The 24,710-nt window shown below is 51.6% G+C and overlaps 1 protein-coding gene across 1 annotated transcript in view; it reads left to right on the plus strand.

Annotated features, from left to right (window-relative positions):
- Nucleotides 1-24,710, plus strand: part of SHB (SH2 domain containing adaptor protein B) — a 135,199-nt gene that overhangs the window by 36,898 nt on the left and 73,591 nt on the right. The window contains exon 2 of the mRNA XM_045780639.2: nucleotides 12,724-12,844. Coding sequence (XP_045636595.1) covers nucleotides 12,724-12,844 — 121 coding nt within the window. The remainder of the gene's footprint in view (nucleotides 1-12,723; nucleotides 12,845-24,710) is intronic.

Genomic DNA, 24,710 nt, shown 5'->3' on the forward strand with positions numbered 1-24,710 from the left:
TGGCCCATTGGCTGTGGCAGAGTGCACATATCTGACCTCACAATACATCTGGAAAAAGCAAATCAGGGCCCCGGCTGTGCTGGAGCTCATGGAAGTGTGGGCATATGTGCTTTCGTGGACATCCGTGTGCATGCGTGTGTGGCTGCAAGTGCACGTGAGAGGCACGTATGTATATATTTACTTCAGTGATGTTTACCTTTGCTCTGTGCATGGTTCTAAGCATTTGACAAATATTAAAACAAGTCTCATAATGACCTCATAAGGGAAATCTTAGTATTATTCAAACTTTATTAATGAAGGAAACTAAGGACAGAGAGGTCAAGTAAGTCATGTGGCTTACCTAAGGTCATGCAAGCCAGGAAGTGGCCAAGCCAAGAAGTATACAAGTGCTTAGGTAAAAATGTGCTTGTTTATAGTGCCCTACCGTGAGAGGCCCCTTGTGCGCGTGGTCATTGGGCTTCTGTGCAGAGAGAAATGGCCCAACAGACCCTCCCTGGATTCATTAACTCACTGACTCATCCAGCATTTGCTTGTACCCCTTTCTGCTGTGAGTAGACATGGGGGGGTGGAGAGGGACAGAGCCAATCAGACCGCGCCGGTGTCGAAAGCTTCGGGCGCCGTGGCAGCGCTCTGGGGTTTTCAGGGCAAAGGCCACAGTGGTCTGAAATCATCACATGTTTACCAACTAGGCATCTCTGGGTAAGATACAGCAGAGAGGCCAGGACCATGGAGAGGAGGCTCTTGAGACCAGAGTGTAGCTGTGGAACAGTGTTCTCTCAGCCTGGAAAGCTCAGTGGTCCTCTGTCTACTAGTCTCTGCACTGGGGAGGATGGTGTCTGGGCATGGCCTGATTCCTAGATTCTGTACAGCCCCCATTGCCTTTGCAAAGCCATTTCTTGCTGGAAATCCCAGGGGGGAAATGGGACAGGAAGATACTTCTTCGCATTTCACAGATGTGGAAACTGAAACTCAGGGGAGACCAGTGAGCTGGGCCGGTTAGGGGCCAAAAGGCACAGGAGCCCAGGTCAATCTGACTGGCCCTCCTATTGCTTCACTTGGGTAAACTTGCCAGGTGGGACTTCTCAGCTCACCTCACTGTCTTTCCCTGAGGCTTTTCCCAGCCCTAGGCACCTGGTGCTGTCAGCCCCCACAAAGTCCCTCCTGCCCCACCAGTTTGACCTTCTCCAGTTTGAACCCATATCTACCCCAGGGGTTCAAACAGAACATGGGATGGGGGTAGCCACCCTTCCCACACACAGGAGAGAGGCCAGGGACAGGGCCCCACAAGCAGCCTCCAGAGGTGACTCCAGGATTTAGTTAGTGTCTAGCCCCCACAGCTCCTTTGCCCTTGGTAATGTAATTCTGACGGGTGCCTTGTGCATGATTTCCCAGTTTCCCTGTTGGATGAAATTCTAGTTACCCACCTTAGTAGCTGGTTTGATTACCCAGCTTTTCTGCTGCCTTCCCTTCCCTCGCTCATTTCCACACCCCTCATAATTTTTAGGTCCCAAATAAAGGGCTTGCCCCTGAGTTCTGGCTTCAGGGTCTGTGTCTGTGTCTGAACCCAAACTGAGGCATATGTGGCCTGCAGCCTCTCAAAGATGAGAATAGCATCCTTTCCATGTTTTCCGGTGCCTCTCCCCCTTGCCAAAATGTGCTGGCCATGACGTTATCCTTTGGTCCATTGACTCAGATTCCTCCTACCCCAGGAGGAAGATGTTCTCCTAGTGAAGGTGGGCGAACTCAGTCTCAGAAAAGGTAGGAGACATGCCCGGCGCCCCACAGCTGGTGAGAAGCCAGGAAGCACTGAAGCTGGGACCTCTGAATCGATTCCAGTACCACCCTGCCTGCCATGGCTCCTACCCAGCACCCCTTGTAGGGGCCCTGCTGCCCGCTGGACCTGCCTGTGGCATGGAGGGAACCGGCTCCAGAACCTGCCTCCCAGGTTTGGCGACGCAGACAGGTGTCCACATAGCTCCAATTCCGGACAGGGTATGAAGGGGCCTCCCCCATGCACTTACTTTTCTGCCCAGCACACGCTGGCTGAGTCTCTCCTGCCTCCCCAGGGAGGGGAACTGATGAACACTACTCCCCAGGAGACCGGAAGCACCATGAGTTAGGGGAACAGGCCTGCCTTTGCTGCTTGCTGCCTCCCAGCTCAGAGCTCATTGCCTGGCGTGTTGTGAGGAGGGGGTGCATGTGGTTGAACAAGCCGCTGACACTGTTACAGACAGGTGTGTTGTGGCAAAGCTCTGTGCCCAGGAATGTTCCTGTACATTGGAAAGTGCTGAGTCCATATGAGAAGTGCTTTGGGGTTCAGGGACAGTTTCTTAGCCTAGAGGTCTGCATGTGAGAAAGAGTTAATTGAGGCTTGGTTGCTGGAGGACTCGAGAAGATGGCATCATTTTAAAAAGTGAATCACCATTTATTGAGCACCCACCATTAAGTGGAATATATATAATTGGGAACCCTCAAATACGGTGGTGGTAATTATGGCCCATGCTGCGTGTCCTCAATAAAAAGGCAGTAACTCTTGGGGGAGGGCAGCTGTTTAGTGCTGCTTGTGTTTTAAAGCTGCTCCGGCCTGCCTTGCTGCTCTCCTGTTAGAAATGTGCACGCATCATCCTAATGGGACCCATCCAGAGAAGCACCCCTTCACTTATTAAGGATCCTGGGCCACTGTCGCCAATCACACGGGCTGCACCTGGCTTGAGCCCTTTCTCCCTTTAATGGCAGCTCTGGGCACGGAGCTCATACAGGCTGGAGAGACCCCATCATCCAGCCACCCCTGCTCACCTCCATGGCCTGCATGGAGGCCTGGCTTTGAAAGGTACCATAGCCCTCAGGAAGGCCTTTGGCTTCTAGGCTCTGCTGTTTTGCTTTACATACTTCTCCTGTGAGAACACTGGAGAAGTTGTTCTTACTGTACAGAGTCTTCTATTACCGTGAGAAAGCCTCACGGGCATTCCTGATCCTTTCTCGGGAAGGGAGCGGCAGAAGGGCCGGGCCTACCAAGAGCGGAAAAAGGACTTGAATTCAGTTGTCCAAAACCCATTTTGGAAGCAGGCAAGATAGGTTACCAAATGACAGGTTCTCCTGTGGTTGGGATTTGCTGGGAATTTGGCTTTTTCACCCCAGTGACTCATTCTCTTCCTGGATATCCAGGTGACCTCCACAAGCCCCTTCCCTTCTCCAGGCCTCAGTTGCTTTTCCCACAAGACAAGGGAATCCATCAGGCCGGATGATGGGTTGAGATGGTGATAGTCACACCTGACATGTCTTGAGTGCTTGCTGTGTGCCGGGCCTGTTCTACCTCCCTTAGTAGTGGTTCGCTTTGTCTTCATCCTGTTGTCGTCATTTTATAAACAAGGCAGCTGAGGCATAGAGAAGTAAGGGCCTTTCAGGGCCATCCCATGTCCCTGCTCCAGATGATAATTCTCCTATCCTTCTAGCCTTAAGTGTCCTGCAAAGAAGAAAATCCTGGTCTTGATCTTAACCTTTTTTTTTAAGATTTTATTTATTTATTTGAGAGAGAGAGCACAAGTCGGGCAAGGGGCAGAGGGAGAGGGAGAAGCAGACTCCCCACGGAGCAGGGAGCCTGACAACTCAGGACTCAATCCCAGGACCCTGAGATCGTGACCTGAGCCAATGGCAGATGCTTAAGCAGCTGAGCCGCCCAGCCACCTCTGTCTTACCCTCCTTGATCCAGGGCTGGTCTGAGAGGATTTTCTAGGCAGTGACCCCAAACCCAAGGAGGAACACTTGTCCCACTTGAGCAAGAAGCTTGCAAGAAAGAACTATCTGGAAAGGTGGGTGGAGGTTGATGGGATTTGTCAGAGGGCTGGACAGCGCTGAGCCAGAGCCCAGGGGTGGATGATGTGGGTGGTGGTCCTTGCAAGAGGTGCTAAGGGGCTTCTCCTGGGGGTGGGGAGAGTGATTGTGCAAACTGACAATGTTAGGAATGATTTTTTTTTTTTTTTTTTTAGTTTTATTTATTTTTTTTTTAGTAATTCCCATACCCTACATGGGGCTCAAACTCAGAATCCCAAGATCAAGAGTCATATGCTCTTCCGGCTGAGCCAGCCAGGTACACCATTTCAGGAATGATTTTAAGAGAAAAATTAGATACCAATCAGGTACTGCAGAAACAGTGTGGACCTGAGTGTTAGGAAACCTTGAGTTACCTGTTTTTGGCATTGACCTTTACCACCCACGCACCCAAGGCCTTTTGCCCAGTGAATTCATGATTTTCAGACTGCGGGCAGTGTAGCATATGTTGGGGTTCCATGTGAGATTTCCTTTACACAATTACACACATGAAAGTTTGAAACCCACTGGACTCCATTATCTCCCAGGGCTCTTTCTGCTCTGACCTCACATGTAATGACCGCAGACCCCTGGGTGCTTCTGTCCTCAGGAGGGATGCTGTGAATTCTGACTTTGGCCCTGGCCGAAAGCAATGAAGAAATTCTAGGACTGAGCTATTTTTGAGTTCAAAATAGAATCTTGCGCTGCTTGAGAGATGCCGAGAAGCTAGTCCCTACCACTTAAGAGTAAGCTCTGGAGTAAACAGAGGACTGGGCCGGGCTCCACTCCAGCAGCCTCCCACCCGGGATCCAGAGCCTTCTCCACAGGGTTAAACCAAGGGAGGGTGAGATGTGTATGTGACTGTGTATGTGAGAGAGAGAGGGGGGCTGAGCAAGCAGGGCCTAAGAGGAGCTGACAGAGGCTGTAATTTGAAATGTGTTTTTCTTAACAAGTTGGAGCCTGCAGGTGTCTAGTCAAGCAGCTGTGGCCGTGGGAGGGGCAGGACTGGAAAGACCAGTGGAGACCACTTAAAACACCCCTTGCCTCCCGACATGGGGGGGTAGGGGCAGGTAACTGGCTGTTCTTTAAAGAGGCGTGTACAATAGAGCACCCAAGGTCTGCACAAAGAAATGAATGGCGCCTGCTGGAGGAAGACTGTCCCAAATATGTGAATTAGGAAGTCATGAACTCCCCATCACTAGAAGCACTTGACCTCCATGCATGAAAGAGGGGCTTAGAACTTTGAGGTAACTCTGCATGGCTGAGTCAAACCTCAGAGGAGAGAAAGGAAATCAGTCCTAGGTTGGTGTGGAACCCCTCCCCGCCCCACAACCCCACCATCTGATTTCCAATTGTGCTGAATGCATGAATGTAGCTAATTAATCTTCCCCAAATTAATTTCCTTACCATGTCAGAAATGATTTATTGGTATGCCTGTAAGGAAAGTTGGTCTATGATGGTCAAAGTCAGGGACAGGGAGAGGCAAGCAGATGGCGCTTGCTAGTATCTCCATTTGGGACATCCGCACAACCCCGTGTGTCTTACAGGGGTTCTGTGAGCCGTTCGGAGCCCTAGAGACCAGGAGCACACTACTGTCTCCCAGCACACAGGTGGGGTAGCCCTGAGCATCCCAAGAGGTTCTCTTCTTGGCTGGTTCCCCCCAACTAGGAGGTACACCTTTCCCAAAGCATAGAAGGAGAGGAAAGGGTTGTTCACAAACATTTTTTCTTTTTGTGGTTGAGAACAGTGTCAGTTGTTGTCATGCCTAAAGGTAGCCAGTTTCCTCTGTCACCACTGGGGCTTGACGGGTTCTTCTCCGTCTTTGTTTTGTCTTCACTAAATTTCTGCTTCTTGTGGGCAGAGACCCTCCCCAGGATGTAGCTCCATCCTGGGCACCCAGAAGGTGCCACGATAGCCTTTTCTTTATAAACTGCTGACACATCCCCAAATCATCTCAGTGTTTGCTCCTCACAACATTCAGGTGAAGCTGAGATGGCAAACGGTTTTGTTCCATGGCACAGGGGAATTGCTGAAACTGAGAGATAAAGCAGGTCACCCAGAGTTACCCAGCAAGGCTGTGGCCGAGCCAGCTGCACTCCGGAACTGTGCTTGTCTGGGCTGTCCCTGCTTGCTGGTGTCCTTCCTCGGGTGCCACTGCCTCTCCTGTGTATCTACCCGGCCCCAGGCAGCTGCTGCAGCTTGGCTGTCACAGGTTAGCCTCGGAGCTTTGGACATACCGCCTGCCTTGGTCACGTTGGGGATTCTGCAGACAACCACCCATCTAGGCATTTCTCGAAGCTGAACTTCTGCTGTGGGGCAGCTGAATCTGTGCGAAGAAAACTGCACAGACAGGTGATACCTGGTTAGCTGACCTCCACCCAAAGCAGACACCCACCTTGGCACTTCTGCTCTGACACTGAAGTGATAAGAACTCTGGTTTCCAGGCAGTGTGTTCCTTTAGATGGCCTTTCTGAGTCACTGAGCTTGCTTCTGTATAGTTTCTGGGTCTATGCAGAACATTTGTCCACTGCCTCTTTCCCAGGCAGCCTGCTGGTCATTTAAAGCCCTCTCCAGACCCCCAGATCCCTGTTTCTTTAATGTCGTCTCTTAGTTGGCATGTCGTCTGCTCTCCACAAATTCCAAATATCCTCCATCATGGGGACATCATGCCTGCCAGGACCTGTGTCATGGTGAATCTCAAAGGAGGACCAGGACTTCAGTCTGCCTAGTCCCCTGATAGGAGACAGAGGCATGGAGCCTTCTGGCTGAGGCTGCCACCTCATGCCCTGCATGCTGTTTGATCACCTTCAAGGAGCCCTCTTGACCTCCAGAGTGAGCGAAATGGCCAGGTCGCCTTGAGTGCTGTGTGGCCGTAAGCCACAACACATCGCCTCAGGCCGCTCTTTCTGTGCCCTCACACTCCCCAGACAAATGGCAGGCCGGTCACACCCCACACTGTATTTTCAGCCAGTTGAGTGATGCGTGTTGAATTATGAGGGTCAGCACCCACTGCCACTCTAAGGCATAGAGCGTACATCTCGTCTTAGCTGTTCTTTAAAAGAGCCCAAATGCATGGGGGGTGGGTCTTAACATAGAGCTCCTGACCTTTCTGAAATGTGCCCTCACTTTGCAGGCATATATAAACCTGATGGAGAGAGCCACACTTCATCACTTAGCAGATTTCTGAAGAGATCTGTGACCCCCAAACTGTTAAGAAAATTAATGTACGGTCTTAATGGCAACCTGACAAGGAAATGATCCAGCTGGGACCATGTAGAACATTCCCAGGTGTGTTCATATGTAGTTTGCTCTGGGGTAGAGCAGAAAGAAGTCTTGGGCCTGGAAAGGACCCAGGACCTCATGGGGTGCTGCCCCCTCACTTCCCAGGGAGAGGAAAGCAGCATACAATGGGGAAGACTTAAATTGCCTCATTCAACAAGTGGTTGAGCAGGGCCAGCTTGAGGCTGCCAGTTCCCACAGGCAGCAGAGCATGTGGAAGTGACCTTATGGCTTGGAGGATGTACCCGTGGGGCAGTGGGGACAGTGCAGGTCACCCATTCCTGGAAGGTGGCAGCTATTCCCCCTCTCCTTACTTTTTTTTTTTCTCTTTATACCAAGGTTGAAGTGATTTTACTGGGGATGCTCCCTGCATTTCCGCAGTGGCTGCTCTCCACCGTCCTGTCAGCCCTTCGTGGGGCTGTTCGATCTTCCTGCAGAGTTTGCCAAGAGCCAGGTATAACTGGCCCAAAAGGGTCTATGCTTCAGGACAGAGAGCCTCACACAGCCTCAAGGCCAGGACTGTCGTCAGACCTGGCCTCCCCTCCTAGGGTGGGGCAGGACAGGGTCTTGCCTAGTAACCCTCTCCGCCCTGCCCAGGGTGGGTTGCTTCATCTGGGGCCAGCCCTCAGAATTGCACAGGGAATGCCATTACCTCCACATCTTTGATTCTGGAAATGGACCAAGGCATGTTGGGTCATCTCTTATTCCACTTAATCCCCAGGGAAGAAAGCAAGCGAGAACTGCATTTAACATCGACTTCTTGCCTCAGTTGAATGAACATGGCTGAGAAATACCTGGGGAAAGTGAAATTCCAAAGTGATATCTGGAGGCTTAGCTTTAGATTGGTGGGGGAGGGTGCTGGCTCTCACTTAAAGCTTCTCAAACTTTTCCTGGTAAGAATCACCTGGGTTACTTATTAAATACATAGATTATTGGGGCTAAGAATCTGTTTTTTTAACAGGCATTCCAGGCCATTCCTATCTTCAGGCAAGTTTGGGAAACAGTCTATCTACTGTACCAAAAATAGCCTTTGAGGGGGCATGCTTTTTTACAAGTTTAGTTTTGCGTGTAATACACTAATAAGTTTTCCTTATTTGAAAAATGTGTTAACGTTACAGACAAGTCTCCTTTGATTTCTTCTAACCACCCAATCTCAGTCCTTCCCTCGTCCCAGAGGAGGTATCTGTTTGGTTTATATCTCCTTTGGGGCACCTGGCTGGATCAGTCGGTAGAGCGTGCAACTCTTGATATCTTGGGGGTTTGAATGCAAGCCCCACGTCGGGTGTAGAGATTACTTGAAAAATAAAACCTAAAAAAATTTTAAAAAATAAAGTTTATATGTCCCTAGACCTCTTCTTTACATTAAATAAAGGTTTCTGTTTTAGTTTTCATAAATAGGTATCATGCTGTATTTATCATTCCACAACCTGCTTTTTTTCCATTCAAAGCTACGTCGTGGAGATCTATGTGAGTGCATATAGAGCAACTGCTTTTTTTTTTTTTTAAAGATTTTATTTATTTATTTGACAGAGAGAGAGACAGCCAGTGAGAGAGGGAACACAAGCAGGGGTAGTGGGAGAGGAAGAAGCAGGCTCCTAGCGCAGAAGCCTGATGTGGGGCTCGATCCCAGAACGCCGGGATCACGCCCTGAGCCGAAGGCAGACACCTAACGACTGCGCCACCCAGGCGCCCCTGCTTTTTTTTTTTTAATCTGCTGCGTAATAGTTCATCGTGTGGAGCTAGCACAGTTTATTTAGCAGTTCCCTTACTGATGGTTATCGCAGGCGCTTACGGTTTCTCATTATTCTGTGCTCCAATGAGATTTCTCGCCCGTGTCCTTGTGTACATTTGGGAATAAATACTGAGAAGTGAAATTGCTAGGTCAATCCATATGCATTTTTGGATTTTCATGGGTTTTGCCAAAAGCTGTCCTTCAAAGTGGCTCTACCAGTTTACCTTTCCACTGAGAGCATGTGGAGAGGACCCCGTTCTCCCCACAGGTGCGCTGTCTCACAGAAGCATGTGGCCATATGTGGTCAAGTGGCAACACCCAGCTTCCTCTAGTGCTTCCCTTTGGGCGTGAACAGGAAGACTACTTCCTATCACAAAGCTAAATTTCCAAGATAAAAACACCCAGGCCTCAGACTACTGGAAGGGAGGGACCAGTTTCACAGAGCAGTGTGTGCAAACCAGAAAGGATGCTTGTGGTGCCGACTCCCAGTCCGCAGCTAGCTCACAGAACCTTGTCAGAAAGGCAGCAAACATGGTGGCAGTCTAGAACCCTCTGGGCCACAGTGGGCCATTACAAAACAAGAGTTTGGAGCAGGTCTCTCAAGGACCCCCAGTTTCACGGCTTTATAAGCCTGTGAAAGTCCTTTGGGGCACTGGGCTGACCCAAGGTCTTCAGTTTTATTTGAAAGCAAAAAAAGCCTTGCCTAGGGTTTAGCCATAACTCTCCTCCTTTTTCGAAGATGGACCAGTGCACCCATCCCAGGAAGCCAAGAAAGCGAATGTGACCCACTGGTTTGACAGGCTCCAACAGCCTGCCTTTCTGCTGCTGCCCAGCTCTGTAGTGGAGTGGTGAGACCAGTGGCCTGGGATCCCCTCTCAGCTCTGCGCCTGCCCTGTGGGACCATGAGCGGGTCACATGAAGGGGTCCGATACCTGTCAGGTCTTTGCCAATCCACGTTTGAAATCAAGAAAAGCTTCTGTGTGCCCATGTGGCCTGACCCGCAGAGAAGTCCCGACTGGCTCCTTTTTGGTTGAATTGTTCAATTAGATTGGAGGGCATTTTAAAGTAAAGCAGAGTCAGCCTCAGCAGGAACCCAAGCCCACCCCTGGGGAAACTCATTCCCTTTTTTAACTCAGAAAATCAGCAGCCTCCACTCAAGCCCTCTGCCAGCCCTCCTGACTTACAGTGAGTCTTGGGCAGCTTGAACAGCGGTTACATTGCCCAGGGCTGGTGGCTAGGGCCTGTGGCAAGTCACTCGGCACTCTGGTTAACTGTCTGCTCAACTCTCCTAGCACCTGGTTAAACTTTTACTCCAAAAACCAGGACATGATTTTGCGAAAGGTCAGACAGCTCAGTGAGTGTTTGCCAAGTTTCAGGTTGCTCAAACCTCAAATTCCCTCCCCCTACCAACCTCTCTTTGAAGTTGGAAAGCAAATTGATTAAATATACATTTTAGGAACCTTCTGATTTGCTTCTTAAACTAACAGAATTGTAAACTTTTTTTTTTTTTTTTAAATGGAAGGATTTTCAACTGTCAGCAGGTATAACTGGAACCATATGTCAGCAGGGACCAGGGGCTTTTCCTGGTTTTAGGATTTGTAAATTCTTATTGAAACGGAAGTAAGCAGGGCAGGCAGCTGGGGGCCCCCTTGACAACCTGAGCTCAGATCTCGTTTTAATTAGAAAATACAGATAGTGTCTGCTGAACCGAGGGCCTCCCAGAGCTCCTGTCCCAGGGCGAACAAAGATTTGGTTTATATCCTGCAAGCCTTCCCTGTTTGCAAATTACAGAGCACTTCCGAGAGGAGCTGGAATGTTGATTTCTAGATTATGGAGACTGCAGCCCACTCCCTCCTCTGTCCTCCCCTCCCTCAGTTAATTCCCCCAAAATGATTTGCTTTTCTTGGAGAAATATTTGCTCCTTTCCTAGAGTAGATGGAGGACGTTCATGTTGAAAAGAGACGGTAAGGAAAGCCAGGATGAGAGAAATGAGAGTGGATGTCATCTCCAGTGGTCTCATCATTTTCTCCATTTGGATTTCTGGTCCCTTGAACTCTGAGACACAAAATCCTAGATCAGATCAGCCTCTGAGCTGTTCTGTTTGACAGTGGTTCACGTGTATAATTTTCTCCCTAATGTATTCTGCAAATGGTAGAGTAGAAATATCAAATGAAAGACATTGCCAGACCCGGTGCTCCCCCACCCCCATCTTTCCCCTGCCTGGTGTCATTTGAGCTCAGTGAGTCTCAGGCCACAATGACAATGTCAGCATCTGGAAGTGTCCCTGCTGGGACTCGGAGCCTGACCCACAGCCGTGATGTAGCAGTGGCAGCACAGTGGCAGCACAGTGGCAGCAGGGTCACACGTGCTCAGATGGCGGGCGCTCCAGCCCTGGGTCGTTCCTTGATAAGCCTGCTCTTGTTCGGGGAGCAGTGATGGCTATGTGTGACGCCTCCCATCAGCCCCCGGCCACACTCCAGTGACAGGGCTGCTGCCCTGCCCGCTGTCCCTCCGCGGGCATCACATTCCTGGCAGCTGAAGGTCACTTGCTCACCCTGCCAGGGCCGCCGCCACAAGCTGCCATTTACCAGGCACATAAAGAGGGATTTTCCCTTCCCCTGGGTTTATAGGCCCCTCAAATGCCTTACATTCCAGGAGCTGGGAGAGAGAGGAGGCTCCTGTGGTTTCTAATTAAACCCACAATTTAAATAACAATTCATGTAACCCCAAGGGTTGAAAGAAATGCTAACCTATCCCCTCCCAAGAGAGGCAGCTAGGTGGCCCTGGCTGGGAGGCTTAGGACTTGCCCTTTGCCAGATGTGACCAAAGGGGCAAAGAACAGAGGTCACAGCGAGTTTGCAGTGGAGCTAGGGTGCTGTGACAGGGAACAGGTTGGATGGGTTCATGTCCTTTCCTCACTGGTAAGTGTGCCCCTCCTGAAGCTTAGGAAGTAAGAAACGGGAGAGAAAACTGCCGTATTTACTCTTAGCCCAAGAATTTTTCTCCTCCAGGGAAAATGTGGAACTTTGTCTCTGCAATGTTCAAATCTCAGATTCTGGCATATACTCCTAGGACTCCCCTCCCTGCCCTGACTGCCTACCCCAGTGTGACTCTGTTTGTGGTGGGACTGCTGTTTTCTTAAATATGGACAAGTGAGGAGGCCAGGAGAATGACCCTGGGAGACAGAGGATCTGGCTGAGGGTCTTGGTCAAGCCCCTTCTCTCTCTGGACCTCAGTTTCCCCATCTGTGATAGAAGAGTCTTCCAATGTATTGCTTATAAGCCTCTTTCTGGCCATGGCAGTCTGTCCTTCCATGAGCTGCTTTTGTGTTTTCATTGGGTCTGCCTGGGGCCATGGTCATGTTTGCAGTGCGTTGATCTCGCCGAATTGTTGTCTGATTACCCAAGACATGCTTGTGTTCCAGATTCAGGGAAGATGGAACGCTGAACATAATTATCTCTAGACAGGCTCTTCTAGGCCTCAGCCAGCACCAGGAGCCTGTCAGCATCTCTAGGCTTTCTGCTATCTCATTTCCAACTTTCCTCCATTTCCATTTCATTAAATTGAGCAACTCACATCCCCCAAAGACACCCTCCAGGTTCTTGCCTTTGTGGTTCTCTACCCAGATGCCCTTCTGTTCTCACGGAGCTGTGCCTGGAGCAGCCAGGCTGCAGGCACAGGCTCAGAGGCAAGGAGCTCTGCTGGTGCGGGTCTCTCTGTTACCCCTGCAAGAATGGGAGCTCCCCAAGGACAGGCACCAGCTCTATTTCCTGTCTCTAATCCCCACTCCTTGCCGGTATGATGCAGGCTTCGTTTATGTTTGTTGGAGCAAAGCCTGACTATGAACAGAAGGGAAGCAGAAAGCCAGAGGTGGACTTACACTCCTGCCATCTTGCTCCTTGCAGGTGACCATCGCTGATGACTATTCGGATCCCTTTGATGCCAAGAATGATCTCAAGAGCAAAGCAGGAAAGGGAGAGAGTGCTGGGTACATGGAGCCCTACGAGGCCCAGAGGATCATGACAGGTAAGCAGAGCTGCTGGCATAGGGACTCGCAACTCAGCAGGGAGGCAGAGGGGACACTCCTGGGCTGTCCCCAGCCAGCCTCAACAGAGGAAGGTTTGTTCTTTGAACATGGTGCTTGGAGGGCAGTGCTGTGTTGAATCTTCACCTCAGTTCACCAGCTCATGTTTCATCTACATCAGGAAGTACCTGGCGGGCCCAGTGGAAGTCCACGTACACAGTACCAAGTGCAGTTAACCAAGTCAACACCCCAAAATACATGGGGAATTTCTACTGAAGAAAAATACAACATTTGAGATAGAAAACTTCCCTGGAGCTTCCTAGCAGCCAGGGCAATAAAAGAAGCATGCGGGTCACCTTGTTTTTGGTATCTAGTAGAAGGAGGTGGGTTAGATCACTGGGGATAGAATTATCCCTCGCACCATGCCAGGATATCTTTATGCTGGAAGCAGCATAAAGTCCCCCGGTCTATGTGGCAGGTTTATAGAAAATACAGAGACTTTCCCCCTGTGGCTGTTTTCCTGTTGTCCCCTGACAACAAAACCTTGTCCAAGCAATTGTATGGGACCCAAAAGAAAGTGACCCTGTGTGCGGTATCCTAAGAATTTGTTTTCATCAGGATAATGCCTGGAGCATCGTTAAGGAGTGAGTGGTTATTAGGTTATCTGCCATTTTGGACAGGCCCTGGGCATGAGCAGGGCAGTGGGGAGAAACCACCCATGTGGGTCATCCTGGCTCAAGTGGACAGTCCAGAGACAGAAGAACAGTCGTGTGGGTTGGTTCCCTCTGACCCCACATAAGGCAGGAACATGATGGGGCACCACATGGGTCTAGAGTGCAGGAAGGTGCCCAGGAACAGGTTGGGAGCCACTCTGAATTTTGAGGCCTAGTGAACTGGTGCCCTGTGTGTCTTGGAATTTGGGGTACAGGTGCCCCTTTCTGTGGCCTTCCTATTGTTCACTTGGTGTTCATGTCTTTGAGCACATTCTCTTGATTCCTCTTGAATTAAAAGAAAGAAGAAAAGAAGCAATGTTGACTGGGCGCTTCGTGTGTGCTGGGCCCATGCTAAGTGCTGGCTCATGGGGCTGCAGAGACCTCATAGGACAGTTGCTGAAGGATATGGGTACAAATTCAGACCCTGCCTCTAGGACTCTGCCTTGTGCTCTCCTGTTCTTTGAAACTGATTGTCTGGCCACCGGTGTGGCCTCCAGGATGCTTGGCCACTTGGTAAGGGGCTGAGGCAGGGAGCGATTAGGCCAGACTCCTGCAGGGCCTCAGGCTCTCTCCTGATCTCTCCTGGCAGAGTGGCCTCTGTGGGCAACAGGAGGCAGAGAGCTGGTGCTGGGTCTGATGGAGGGGCAGAGCTGGGGCTGGGGGCTGCTCTCCTCCGGTGACTTAGGGAAGCAAGGCTGCTGATGGGGTATTCTTCACCTCAAGACTGTAGTCACACCCACTCCCACTGCCATACCCCATCACCTCCACTGGGCTTGGTGAAGCATCATCTCTGTGGGAGCACTGCAGTGTGCCAGCCCAGGGCCCCGCTCCAGCCAGTCCTGCATTCAGCAGTCATTGGCCTGTGGTTAAAGGAGTGGTGGTTACAGGAGGGCCTTTGGGGCACCCTGGCACGTTCAGACGTCAGGCAGCAAAGGCTCTTCAAGGTCATTCAAACCCAACAGCCTTATGTGATAGATGAGGAAACTCAGTCTACAGAGGGAGAGGGACTTGCTTGAAGATACGTAGTAAGTTGGTGGCAGAATGGCAAGTGTGGCCTGTGCTTGGCAGGGCAGTCTGCGGGGTGGAGTACCGGAGGAAGTGTATGTTTGTGCTTGATGCGGGTGGATCCGGGACATGAGGAAATGGTAGGAGCCATCTGAGGCTGGAGTCCTCGCCAGGTTCCAGGCTCTGCACTGGGCGCTTTGACATACATACTTTTAAGCCTCACCATGCCCCTGCAAAGGAGGTGGTGTCTTGTTTTCCATGTGAGGGAAACAGGACAAGTCACTTCTCTGGGGTCACACAAGTAGAAGTGAGGAACTCAGACCTGCATCTGCAGAACGTGGGACCAGGGGGGAAGGGGACCTCTGGGAACCCAGATTTTGTGGACACTGCCTGGTGTCTTCGGAATGCAGCCGGTTCCTCCTGGGTGCTGTTGTGGACCTCAGTGTCGAGTAGCTGATTAGCCACTTAGCTGGATAGGCCCTGTGGGACTTCGGCTTTTTAATGAGACATACCCACAACGGCCAGGTCCAAGACAGGGCAGATTGATTTAATTAGAGATCCGTTAAGATCTCATGCATTCTGTCTCCAAAGAGGCATCCTCATGTTTGCTGCTCTGGACTTTCTTCCTAGCTTAGAAGTTATGCCCAAATTTACTCACATTTTCTGTTTCTAAGGAAATAGGTGGTTAAACAGGACGTTTTCTGGCTGTAACGACCTCACTACAGCTCCCTTTGACTCAAAATTCTTTGTGTGTAACGTCACTGCGGTGACTGATGACAGGGCTTGGGGGGCTGGGGTGAGCCAGCATCATGTAAATGTTCCAGGAAGCAACTCACTGAGCTGACATGAAAGTCCTCGGGGAAAAGGGGGGGCAGTGGAGCACGGGGGTGGCACAGAACAAGTTACGTTCAATCTTTAGGGTGACCTTTATTTGATGCCATAACATTTATGTGTGCACGCAACTTCTAGGAACAGGGCAGGCACCTTCGGTAGATAAGAATAACCCTGCTTGGAAGAGCATGCCCTCCCGGCCCGACATGGCATGCCTCTGTGTACTGGTGCGGAAGGGGCCCAGGCTGAAGTCAAGCAGATCTGAGATGGCCACATGCCACCTGAATGATCCTGGGCCTCAGTTCCCCTTGCAAAGCAGTAGCCTTAGAGCAGGCAGCTGGTCATAGTTCTAGCTACGTTGGGCTGCACACTGGCTGTGTGACCTTGGGCAGCATAGTTCGTGCCTCTATTTTTCCCTACGTGTGGCATGAGGGGTCAGTAATGACAGCAACAGCAGTGGGGGCTGCTGCTAGGCTCTCTCACCCATCGGCAGCACTTGATGTGAATTCTTGTTGGATGCTCACCATCACCCTTTGCGGTGTGGTGCCATTTTACTGATGCAGAAACTGAGGCACTGAGAAGTAAGTAGCTCAAGGCAACCCAGCTGGGTAGTGAATTGTGGGGCTGATTGCCAAGGCCCTGTTTCAGCACCAAGCCCTGGGGTGCCCTAGCTTGATTTTCAGACACCCCCCCCCCCCCCCCCCCCCCGCCGGTGGCTGACCTGGTCTGTAATTAACTGATAAGGTTTTGTTCTTGTGTCCTCGGTTCCATGCGGCAGGTGGGGGGTGGGAGGAGTGCTTTGGGGAGGTATGCTTTTGTGGACAGAGAACTCAGCCCGGCCCTGTAGGCTGTGGCTACAAAGGAGGGTGGGGAGAAGCATGCCCATTTCCTGAGGGGCTCCTTTCACCTCTTCCCAATGCCTGCCTCAGTTTCCCCCTCCACAGACTCCTGTTTGTGTCCCCCACAGGAATTAGGTTATGGCTCCAAGATGGAGGTGCAGCTCTCTACAGAACCTCACAACCCAGATGTCCATGGATTGCCTGGACCTCGCTCTCTGCCCCCATCGCCTCTGTCACCCCAAAAGCAGCTTCAGAGTAGCTCCTGAAAACCCCAGGGCTCTATGGAACCCAGTGGGGAAGCTAGCAACCCAGTTCAAGCTTTCCATTTTATAGGTAGAAGAAACTGGGTCTCAAAAAAGTCATAATCCTTTTGAGATGTTTTTGAACCCACCAATTAAATATGAAGCTGGCCCACGAGGCCATGTGTTGGCCCATCCCTAGAGGTATCCAAGCCAACGCAAGACAGCCCACATTAGGAGATGACAAAGGTAGTTAAGTTACACATGGGTGGTTGGCTTAAGCCACCTCTGAAGTCTGTGTCAGACCTGAGCTCTGAGATGTCTTAAGTCACTGTGCACTGTGTCATCATTAGACACCTAAGACCAGCCCCACAAAGGGAGCACCTGAGACCAACTCTGAATAGGAGAGGATCTGGTTGAGGCTGGCAGCTTCCCTTCTCAGGCCAGCCTGGCTTGTGCTAGCTATTTCGCTCTAGTTCCCCTTTTCATCTTGCTTGGCCCCTCCCTCGAGGTCACATTCTGGCCTTGGCCTTTTCCACGCTACCTGGGCCTCAGATTCTTCCTCTGTCAATTGAAGCATAAGAATCAGAGGACTTCTAAGTTTCCTTCCTGCCCCAGTGTCTTTGGTGTCCCCAGGCCAACCCTCCCTCTGAAGCCCTACCTTACAGCCCATTCTTAACTTCTTCCCTGAGTCTTCATCCCAGGGTTGAGGGCTAGAGGTGCTTGTAGCCTGCTGATTTGGTGAGAAGGGCTCTGGGCTCCCAGTCAGGCTGACTTTTGCTTAGCCTCCTGAGGGCCACAGCGTCCTCATTGTAAAATAGGGCACAACACTGATAGAGTCTTAGGTAAAAGAACAGCTTTGCATGTGTGCGTGGGATTGTTACTGGGGAGCAGACGGCCTGACTTGGGCCTTCACTTGGTGTTCTGTGCTATTGAGTTCTCTGTAGGGGCCCCTGCCCACCTGGAGGTGGGTGGCCACACCAGCAGGACAGTGGAGCAGGTGGGCCTCAGGCCCTCTGCAGTGCATTTGGTCAGCCTGGCCTGGACCCTGGCCCTGCACTGGAGACTTGACCATGTCGCCTAGGCAGATATTGCCACCACCTCCACGAATATCCATGAAGCAGGGAGACAGGCATGGACCCGGGTGGTCAGTTGTGGGTGCGCAGAGATGAGTGGGTGAATCTCTAGGAGCTCGGAGGAGGGACGAGGGCTTCCAGTTTGGGCCATCCGTGTGAGGTGAGAGGTGGGAGGTGGTAGTGATGAGAGCCGGGTCTGGCAGCCCAGGCAGGGGGAAAGGCCAGAGAGAGAAGGCATGAGGCGTGGGTTCTTTCTGCTGGAGAGGAGTGGCAGGAAATGAGGCTTTTGATAGGATAATGGATGGAAAAGCACATGGGGCAACAGCTTGTAAAGACTGATTGGATCATGAGGCCCTAGTTGACCCAAAGGCACAGAATATTTCTCGGCGGGGACCCTTTCTCCCCAGGCCTTCAGCCCAGGCATTCTCAGAGGTACCCAAGGCAGTGGTGGCGACTGGGATGGTGGTCATTCATTTGTACGGAAGGGCTGGGAGCCAGGCAATGCTAAGGACTCAGCCACGATTAGCACATTTAATCATCATAAGGAGCCTGTAAGGTAGAGGTACTTCGGTCATCCCCATTTTACAGACAAGTCTGTTGAGTCTCAGAAAGGTTAAGTAACTGGCAAAAGTAGTGCTCTTAGCTGCAACTAAATCACTCACATCTGTCCTGTGCTCCCAGAGGGTCTACAGAAATAACTAGGAATTGTACACTCACTTAGGCCCCCCTTTTAGGTATGATTCCCCTGCCCCAACATCCTTTATAAAATTGTGCAAAGTATCATCTCGCAGGATGAATCACATAAACATTAATTGAAAGCATTTTCCCATAATTTTTATTATTATAAGCAATTATACATTAAAAAGTCTTTAGCATGTTTTTATTATTAAATCAACTTTATAGCATAATAAGAGGAATTTAAAAGAAAGCCATTTCACACACAACGCCATTGCCCTGACATGGCCATTTTCCTTGTTCACAACTTGCCTGCTGCCCTTTCTTCTCCCATGTGCTAGTAGGTACGTCCAGTTAAAGCCAGTCATGAATTTTAAAGGCAGGGTGGTGATAGCCTTTTGTATCTTCTCATCTTCTGGAACAGCCTCTTCTAGTGGTAGCATGCTTTCTGAGAATGGGGGTATGTACCGTGTTCAAGTCTCTGTGTTATAGCTATGACCTGTTTCAGGAGGAAGGAGGCAGACATTGGGTCTGCCTCTGCCCTGGTCTGCTGTTTGACCTGAGGCAGGTTGCTTCCCCTCTCTGGGCTTCCATGACCTCTGGAAAATCAGATTTTGCTTTCTTCCCTGGGTGCCATGAGGGCCTTTATATAAACCCTTAGTTTCCGTGCCTCTGTGGTCATACTGCACTTCTCCATCCTGGTCAGAACTATACGTCCTCCCACCCCACCTCCATTACTTCCATATGGCACCGGCCCAGGTCTTGCCAGATGTGAGAAAGAGCTGGCCCTAGCACCCTCCCGGGAGCATGCGTACTGTGCTCTCTGCTCTCAGGACAGACAGGGCTCGGAGCTACAGGTCTGTACCCTGAAAGCCCAGCAAACACTCCTCAGAGAAGGGGGCCTTTGAATCTTGACTAGGTGTCAGAGAGTCCGATTCTGGCTACTCTACCGGAGATTTCCACCTTCCTCATGTGTTTGACGTCATCTCTGCCCCCCTGGTTCTGGGCAGCACTGTTCTCCCTGTCCTTCTGGTAGCTGTGAAAGTATGGGCCTTTCTGTCTGGGGCCCTGAGTCCAGGCCCGTCCCAGCTCTGCAGTACCTGTGGACCCCCTCCCAGAATGTCCATGCACATGTCTCTTCTTCGCCTAGCCTACTCTGCACAGCTCTGCTCCCCTCCCACCCACCTGCCTCTCGCCCCCTGCAGGCCCTTCCACCTGCCCTCTCCCCATGCTGTCTCAGGCTTCAGCCTGCCCTGGTGGTCACGGCAGCTCTCCCCGAGCTGGGAGGTGTCAGGATAGAAATGTCCTTCAAGTTCAGTCTTTTCCACCCAGAATCCTTTTCCTGCTTGAGGCCCAGAGAAGAGCTCAAGCTGGTCAAGATCACACATCCCCAAGCTGAAGAATGGGTCTCCCGACTTCTAACCTAGGGCTCCTGGGCCTTGTTTTGAAATGTTTTGAAACCTGCCCTTCCACCCTCTTGCCTGGCTTGTCATGGATTGTGCAGAGTTCCCTAGCTGGTCTATCATTTACCAGAATTACTTACCTACTGGACAGGAAGGAGATAATCAAGTGTAAATAGATTTTGCATTAGTCACCCGATGACTTTCCTGTTCTTGAGAAACAGCAGGGCTCACACACCCAGCCCAGTGGTGCTCACCTGCTGAGCTCCCCAGTGGGGAGCGGGCAACGGGGACTGAGAGCAGGAGAGCGAGGACCCTGAAGCCCAGGTTTCCATGGTGACCACTGGGCCCACTCTGGCAGCCCCTTCCCTATTCTCTCACTCTGCACACGCCTCTCCCTTTGATTCCCCCCTCTGGAACACACACACTCAGCTTGCCCACCTTTTTAGGAAAGTCGGCAACAGGACTGGTACAGGCCTCAGAAAGTTGACAGTCATTGGCAACACACCTGCTGTGTGCCAGACATTGGTCCCTGGTGTCCCCTGTCACATGGGGGAGGTTGACAAGGACTGATGTCTGTAGTATAAAACAGGCAAAGAGGAGTGTCCCTGGTGAGAGACAGAGGAAGGGGTAGTACTGTCTCCTGAAGACCAGTGTAGACCGCACCAATAGGGTGGCATTGAGCAAGGCCACACTTAAGGTCTTGACTCAAAACGGCCTTTCCAGCAAGGCTTTCCCTGGCCACTTGTCTTAAATTTCAACTCATCCTCAACACTTCCCACCCCCTTTCTCTGTTTAGTTTTGTTCTTAACACTGGTCACTATTTAGCACACTCTATATTTTACTTATCCTTTATCTTAGTCTCTCTACCACTAAGATGTGGGTTTAACAAGGGCAGAACTTTGTTCCCTGCTGGAACCTCGGTATAAAGTAGTACGTAGCACAAGTTGGTGCTCAGTAAATAGTTGTTGAGGGCGTGAGTGTGTTCATCAATTCCGGGGACCCAGGGCTGGTGTACAGACATGCTGGGGTCCCCTTAGGATCCCAGAGACCTCCCATCCTCCTCTGAAGATTGCCAGATCTGGAAAGTCGGAGTTTAACCAGTTGCTAAATGGGTGGGGAGTTGGGAAAGGAGCTGATTTAGCCTTTGGGTGGAAATCAGGCAGGAGACCTTTGTGCCTTGCTCTGTCTTAGAGACCAATTCTGTCTCCATGCTGGGGGCCTGCATGAGGGTGTCTGGTGGTGCCTCTTTTCCCCTCCTCCCTCCCTGGGCTGAGAGCGCCTTGAAAGAAGGGACTGGGTCTCACGCATCTTCATATCTCCTCTGGGCCCAGTAAATATTCACCAGCAGAATGACTGAGTATAGGAATAAAAGTCTGTATGGAGGATAAATAAAAGGAAGCAAACGGTAAACAACTGCTCGCTGTGAACAGCTTTTCCCACTTTGCTGAGAACCCCTTGCCTGAAGTCACAGGCCCTTAGTGAACAAGGAGTGATGCAGTTAATCATTGGGTGGGTGTTTGTGGGCATCTGCTATGTGCTTCTGGGTACATGTTCTGTGTTCTAAGGGTTATGAACAAAACAAAGTCCTTGTTCTCATGGAGCTTACACTTGACCATCAAGGGGGAAGTGTTACCAAATTGTAATTCCCATAAACTCATTTCTGAAAATGGTGGTACAGGAAGGTCTGTGTCTGAGACACAGCAGCTCTAGGTTATTGAGGCCTGGAAGTGAGAGGCTTGCTCAAAGTCAGGAGCAGATTGGAGATTGTCCCCGGTGCCCTGGCCACCTTCAGGAGGCAGGATGGTCTCCATGCTGTCTGTGGGGGATGAGAGGCTCCACTTTGGCCCACTGGCTGGCAACTGTATTCCTCTCTTACTAGCTTTGGTGAGGCCAGGACTCTGGGGGTTGCCGTGGATTTTTCCAGAGCAGTGAGCATCGTCCTGTGCTGCTGGCACCGACCCTCATAGGTGTGAGGGCCCCTAATATCCTCCTGGGCACTTGGCAGTGAGGGCCCAGACCCCCAGGAAAGTAGCCCATAGCCCCGTTTCTTTCCTGGAAGCTCAGAAAGAAGCCAGCATTCTCCCACAGAAAGAAAAAAAGGAGAAGGAACCTGAAAAAGAGGCACTTACCTCCCTAGCCCTGCCCTTCACCTTTCAGAATCCCAGAGAGACATTAAAAGATCTGAAGGCACAGAAACTGTTGGTAATGCCTGTCCAGAAATGGATTCGGGGAGACTCGTGTGGGTCGGCAGCCAAGCTCCTGGCACTCTTCAGCCACCCAGCAGCACCTATGTGTGGGGCAGACTGTGGAGGAGCACTGCCTCTTCCCGTGCAGAGGTGTAAAAGTGTTAGCAAGTTGTTCAGGAAGTCGTGCCTCCCTAGGCGCGTAGGACGGATTAGAACCGAGAGAAGCAAGAGGCAGAGGGACTGGTTCTGTGGTTGTGTGGCTACAGTAGTCATCTAGGCCATGGGGTGGGGTGAAAGAGCTTGCCAGCCACTGGGGTGCAGTGGGTAAGGGAGAGGAGGGGCCGGGATCCTGGTGAGGGATGAGAGAGTCGGTTACCCCAGAAGGGGGAGGACAGTTCTTGGGGAGAAGTCAGTGCGTTCAGGTGTGGGTACTTTTGCATTCAGGTGTTCAAGAGGTCCTGGAGTCAGGTCCGAGAGGCCCCGTGAAGTGCTCCAGTGACCTGGGGAGAGGAGCTGGTTGGCAATGGCTGTCCAAGGAGACCACAGGCCCTGTTCCTGTCCCTCCAGGAGTCTGAAGAAGGAGATTCAGTGATTTGCCCCACACCCTATTATTTGACTAATTAATTAGTACCCTCCTCTAACTCGGGCTTAGGCCAGCTTTCTGGAAGCTTATAGAGATGACAGAGGGCTATATTTAAGGGCACCTTTTGTAGATTATGCCAGGAATCTCCCTAAGGCTCTGGGAGGAAGCAGTGTGATTACTTCCATTTTGCAGATGAGAAAGCTGAGTCATGGAGGCAGACTGGAACTGTGCCCCATTCTGAGCCCCCCCCTCCCTGCAGGGCCTCTGCCTGGCTGTGTGAGGGAGAGATGCGGAGTTAACAACAGGTTGGGGGGGGGGGCGGTTATGGAGTCCTTCCACCTCGGCTATAACTTGGCAGGTGCCTGAGGTTTAGTCCCCCCCTCCCCCGAGGGTAGCCCTGCCTTTCAGCTTCTTTCACCTGGCTTGGTCCAGGTGTTTTAATGTGGTTTACTGCCTCGGGTTCTTTCCCCAAACAGGCAGCATGAGCATAAATAAAGAAAATGCCACTTCTCCGCCTCCCAGAACTCGGGCTTGTAGTTATACCTGGCAACCTAAAAAATGATGCACTGGAAGAAGGTCGTCTCTGGGGGCCCAGGCTTCGTCGCGGGTCCTCCCCGCCCTAGCTGCCATGATCCCTCTTTGTACAATCACGCTGATGCAGCACTCCTGTGCGGCGGCATCATTCATCTGCCCGACTGGGGGCCCCTGGAGGGCAGGGACCACAGGGCTTAGAACTCTTGCCCCCAGACTGTCGGCGCCCAGTGTTTGAGATATTGGCCCGGACCTTTCCAGCAAAGAATGTCCCCAGGTCAGAACTTGCTGGTTCTGTTGGAGTGTTGTGCAAATGATCGTAAACTCTTCCCTGAAGATTAAAGGCTCTCAGGGACTTGAACTGGGTCTCATTGTCTCCCTAGCCTGCTCACCTCTCAGTCCTTGCCAACAGCTCCGCATGTTCCTCCCTTGGGTCCTGGCCTCACGCCCTCTGGCCTGTGCCTCTGTAGGTTCACACCTGTCACCTCAAGTCCCCATGAAGGGACGGGCACACTCATGTCCCTGAGCCCCAACCACTGAGCCCTCCATGAAGCCACCGTATCTAGCATCCTGTTACCAGATTGGGGGGGTCTTTCAAGTCTTGGCACTGTCCTCATTGCCCTCCCGTGGCCCCGGGTGTCACCACCTTCCCTTCCCTGGCCCCTCTAGCCAAGTGCCTGAGCCCTGCTCGTTCTCAGCTGTCACCAGGACTTTCTGCAGACCAGCACGTCGCCTGCCAGAGCTGGAACAATCTCTGCCCTGGCCCCACCTGGTCTTCCCCGCCAATACTCCTGGCACGTAGTGGGGTCTCGGGGAGAGTTTCTCCTGTCGATTTCTTCCTCGCTTGGCTCCATCCCCGTATCTTTGCTCACGTTCTGCCCTTCCCTTCTAAAACCCTCCCAGCCTGCCAGCTCAGGGTCACCTTCCCTTGAAGCTCTTCTGCATGCTTTGGTCCTCCCAGCCCCGTTTGCCCACACTCCCAGAGTTCCAACCAGAACCAGACCAGTTAGCACTCAGTCAGGAACCCTGCCTTTACAGCACCTGTCCTCTGCTTCCCCAAGGCCCAGAGGGGCCGTTCGTGGGACTCTTCCCATTTCACTGATGAGAAAGCAGGAGTAGAGGCTCGAGCAACTGCTCCAGCCATGAGGGAGGATTTCTGGCACCCTGGGAGCTCTGTTCCGAAAGCCAAGCAGGAGCAGGTCAGGTGGCCAGTGGGGTAGGAGGAGGATCCTGGGCTGAGGGAACTCTGTAAGTCCGAGGATGGTGAAGACAGGGACAGGCAGCTGTGGGGTCACACGGGCTAGAGCCATGGGGGCCAGTCCTGCCCCCCCCCAGTAACAGAAAGCAGAACCCTGAAGTGGGACAAGGGGCCACGCTAGCGACAACTTCACAACCCAGCCAAACTGAAAAACAGCCAGTGGCTGACAGCATCCCCACCACTCCACCCCATTCCAACCCCACCTTCCTCAGCCTCTTCTACAGCTTTATTCCAGTTCCCTTGCTCAGCTCCTTCTGCTTAGTTTTTGCTAAGGAAGAGTTAATGTTGAGCCTAGCTGCCACTGGGGGAAGGGAATAGGATCGTTATAGTAAGAGCCTAGTCAAATAAGGAAGGGGCTGCCCACCCCAAGTTCTTCTCCCTGCCCTTCCAAGTGAAGCTGAGGGGGTAGCTTTGCCTAGCATCTGTTGAGGCCCTGCTGTGCTGGGAGCTAGAGCCCACCTGGACCTTGCCCCCAGGAGGGCCATTCTAGTGGGAGGTGGCCATGTGATGTGTAATGGTAGTCAGTGTT

This window comes from Ursus americanus, chromosome 18, assembly GCF_024610735.1.
Source record: "Ursus americanus isolate L20-20 chromosome 18, mUrsAme1.1.p, whole genome shotgun sequence".
In the NCBI taxonomy this organism is placed as follows: Eukaryota; Metazoa; Chordata; class Mammalia; order Carnivora; family Ursidae; genus Ursus; species Ursus americanus.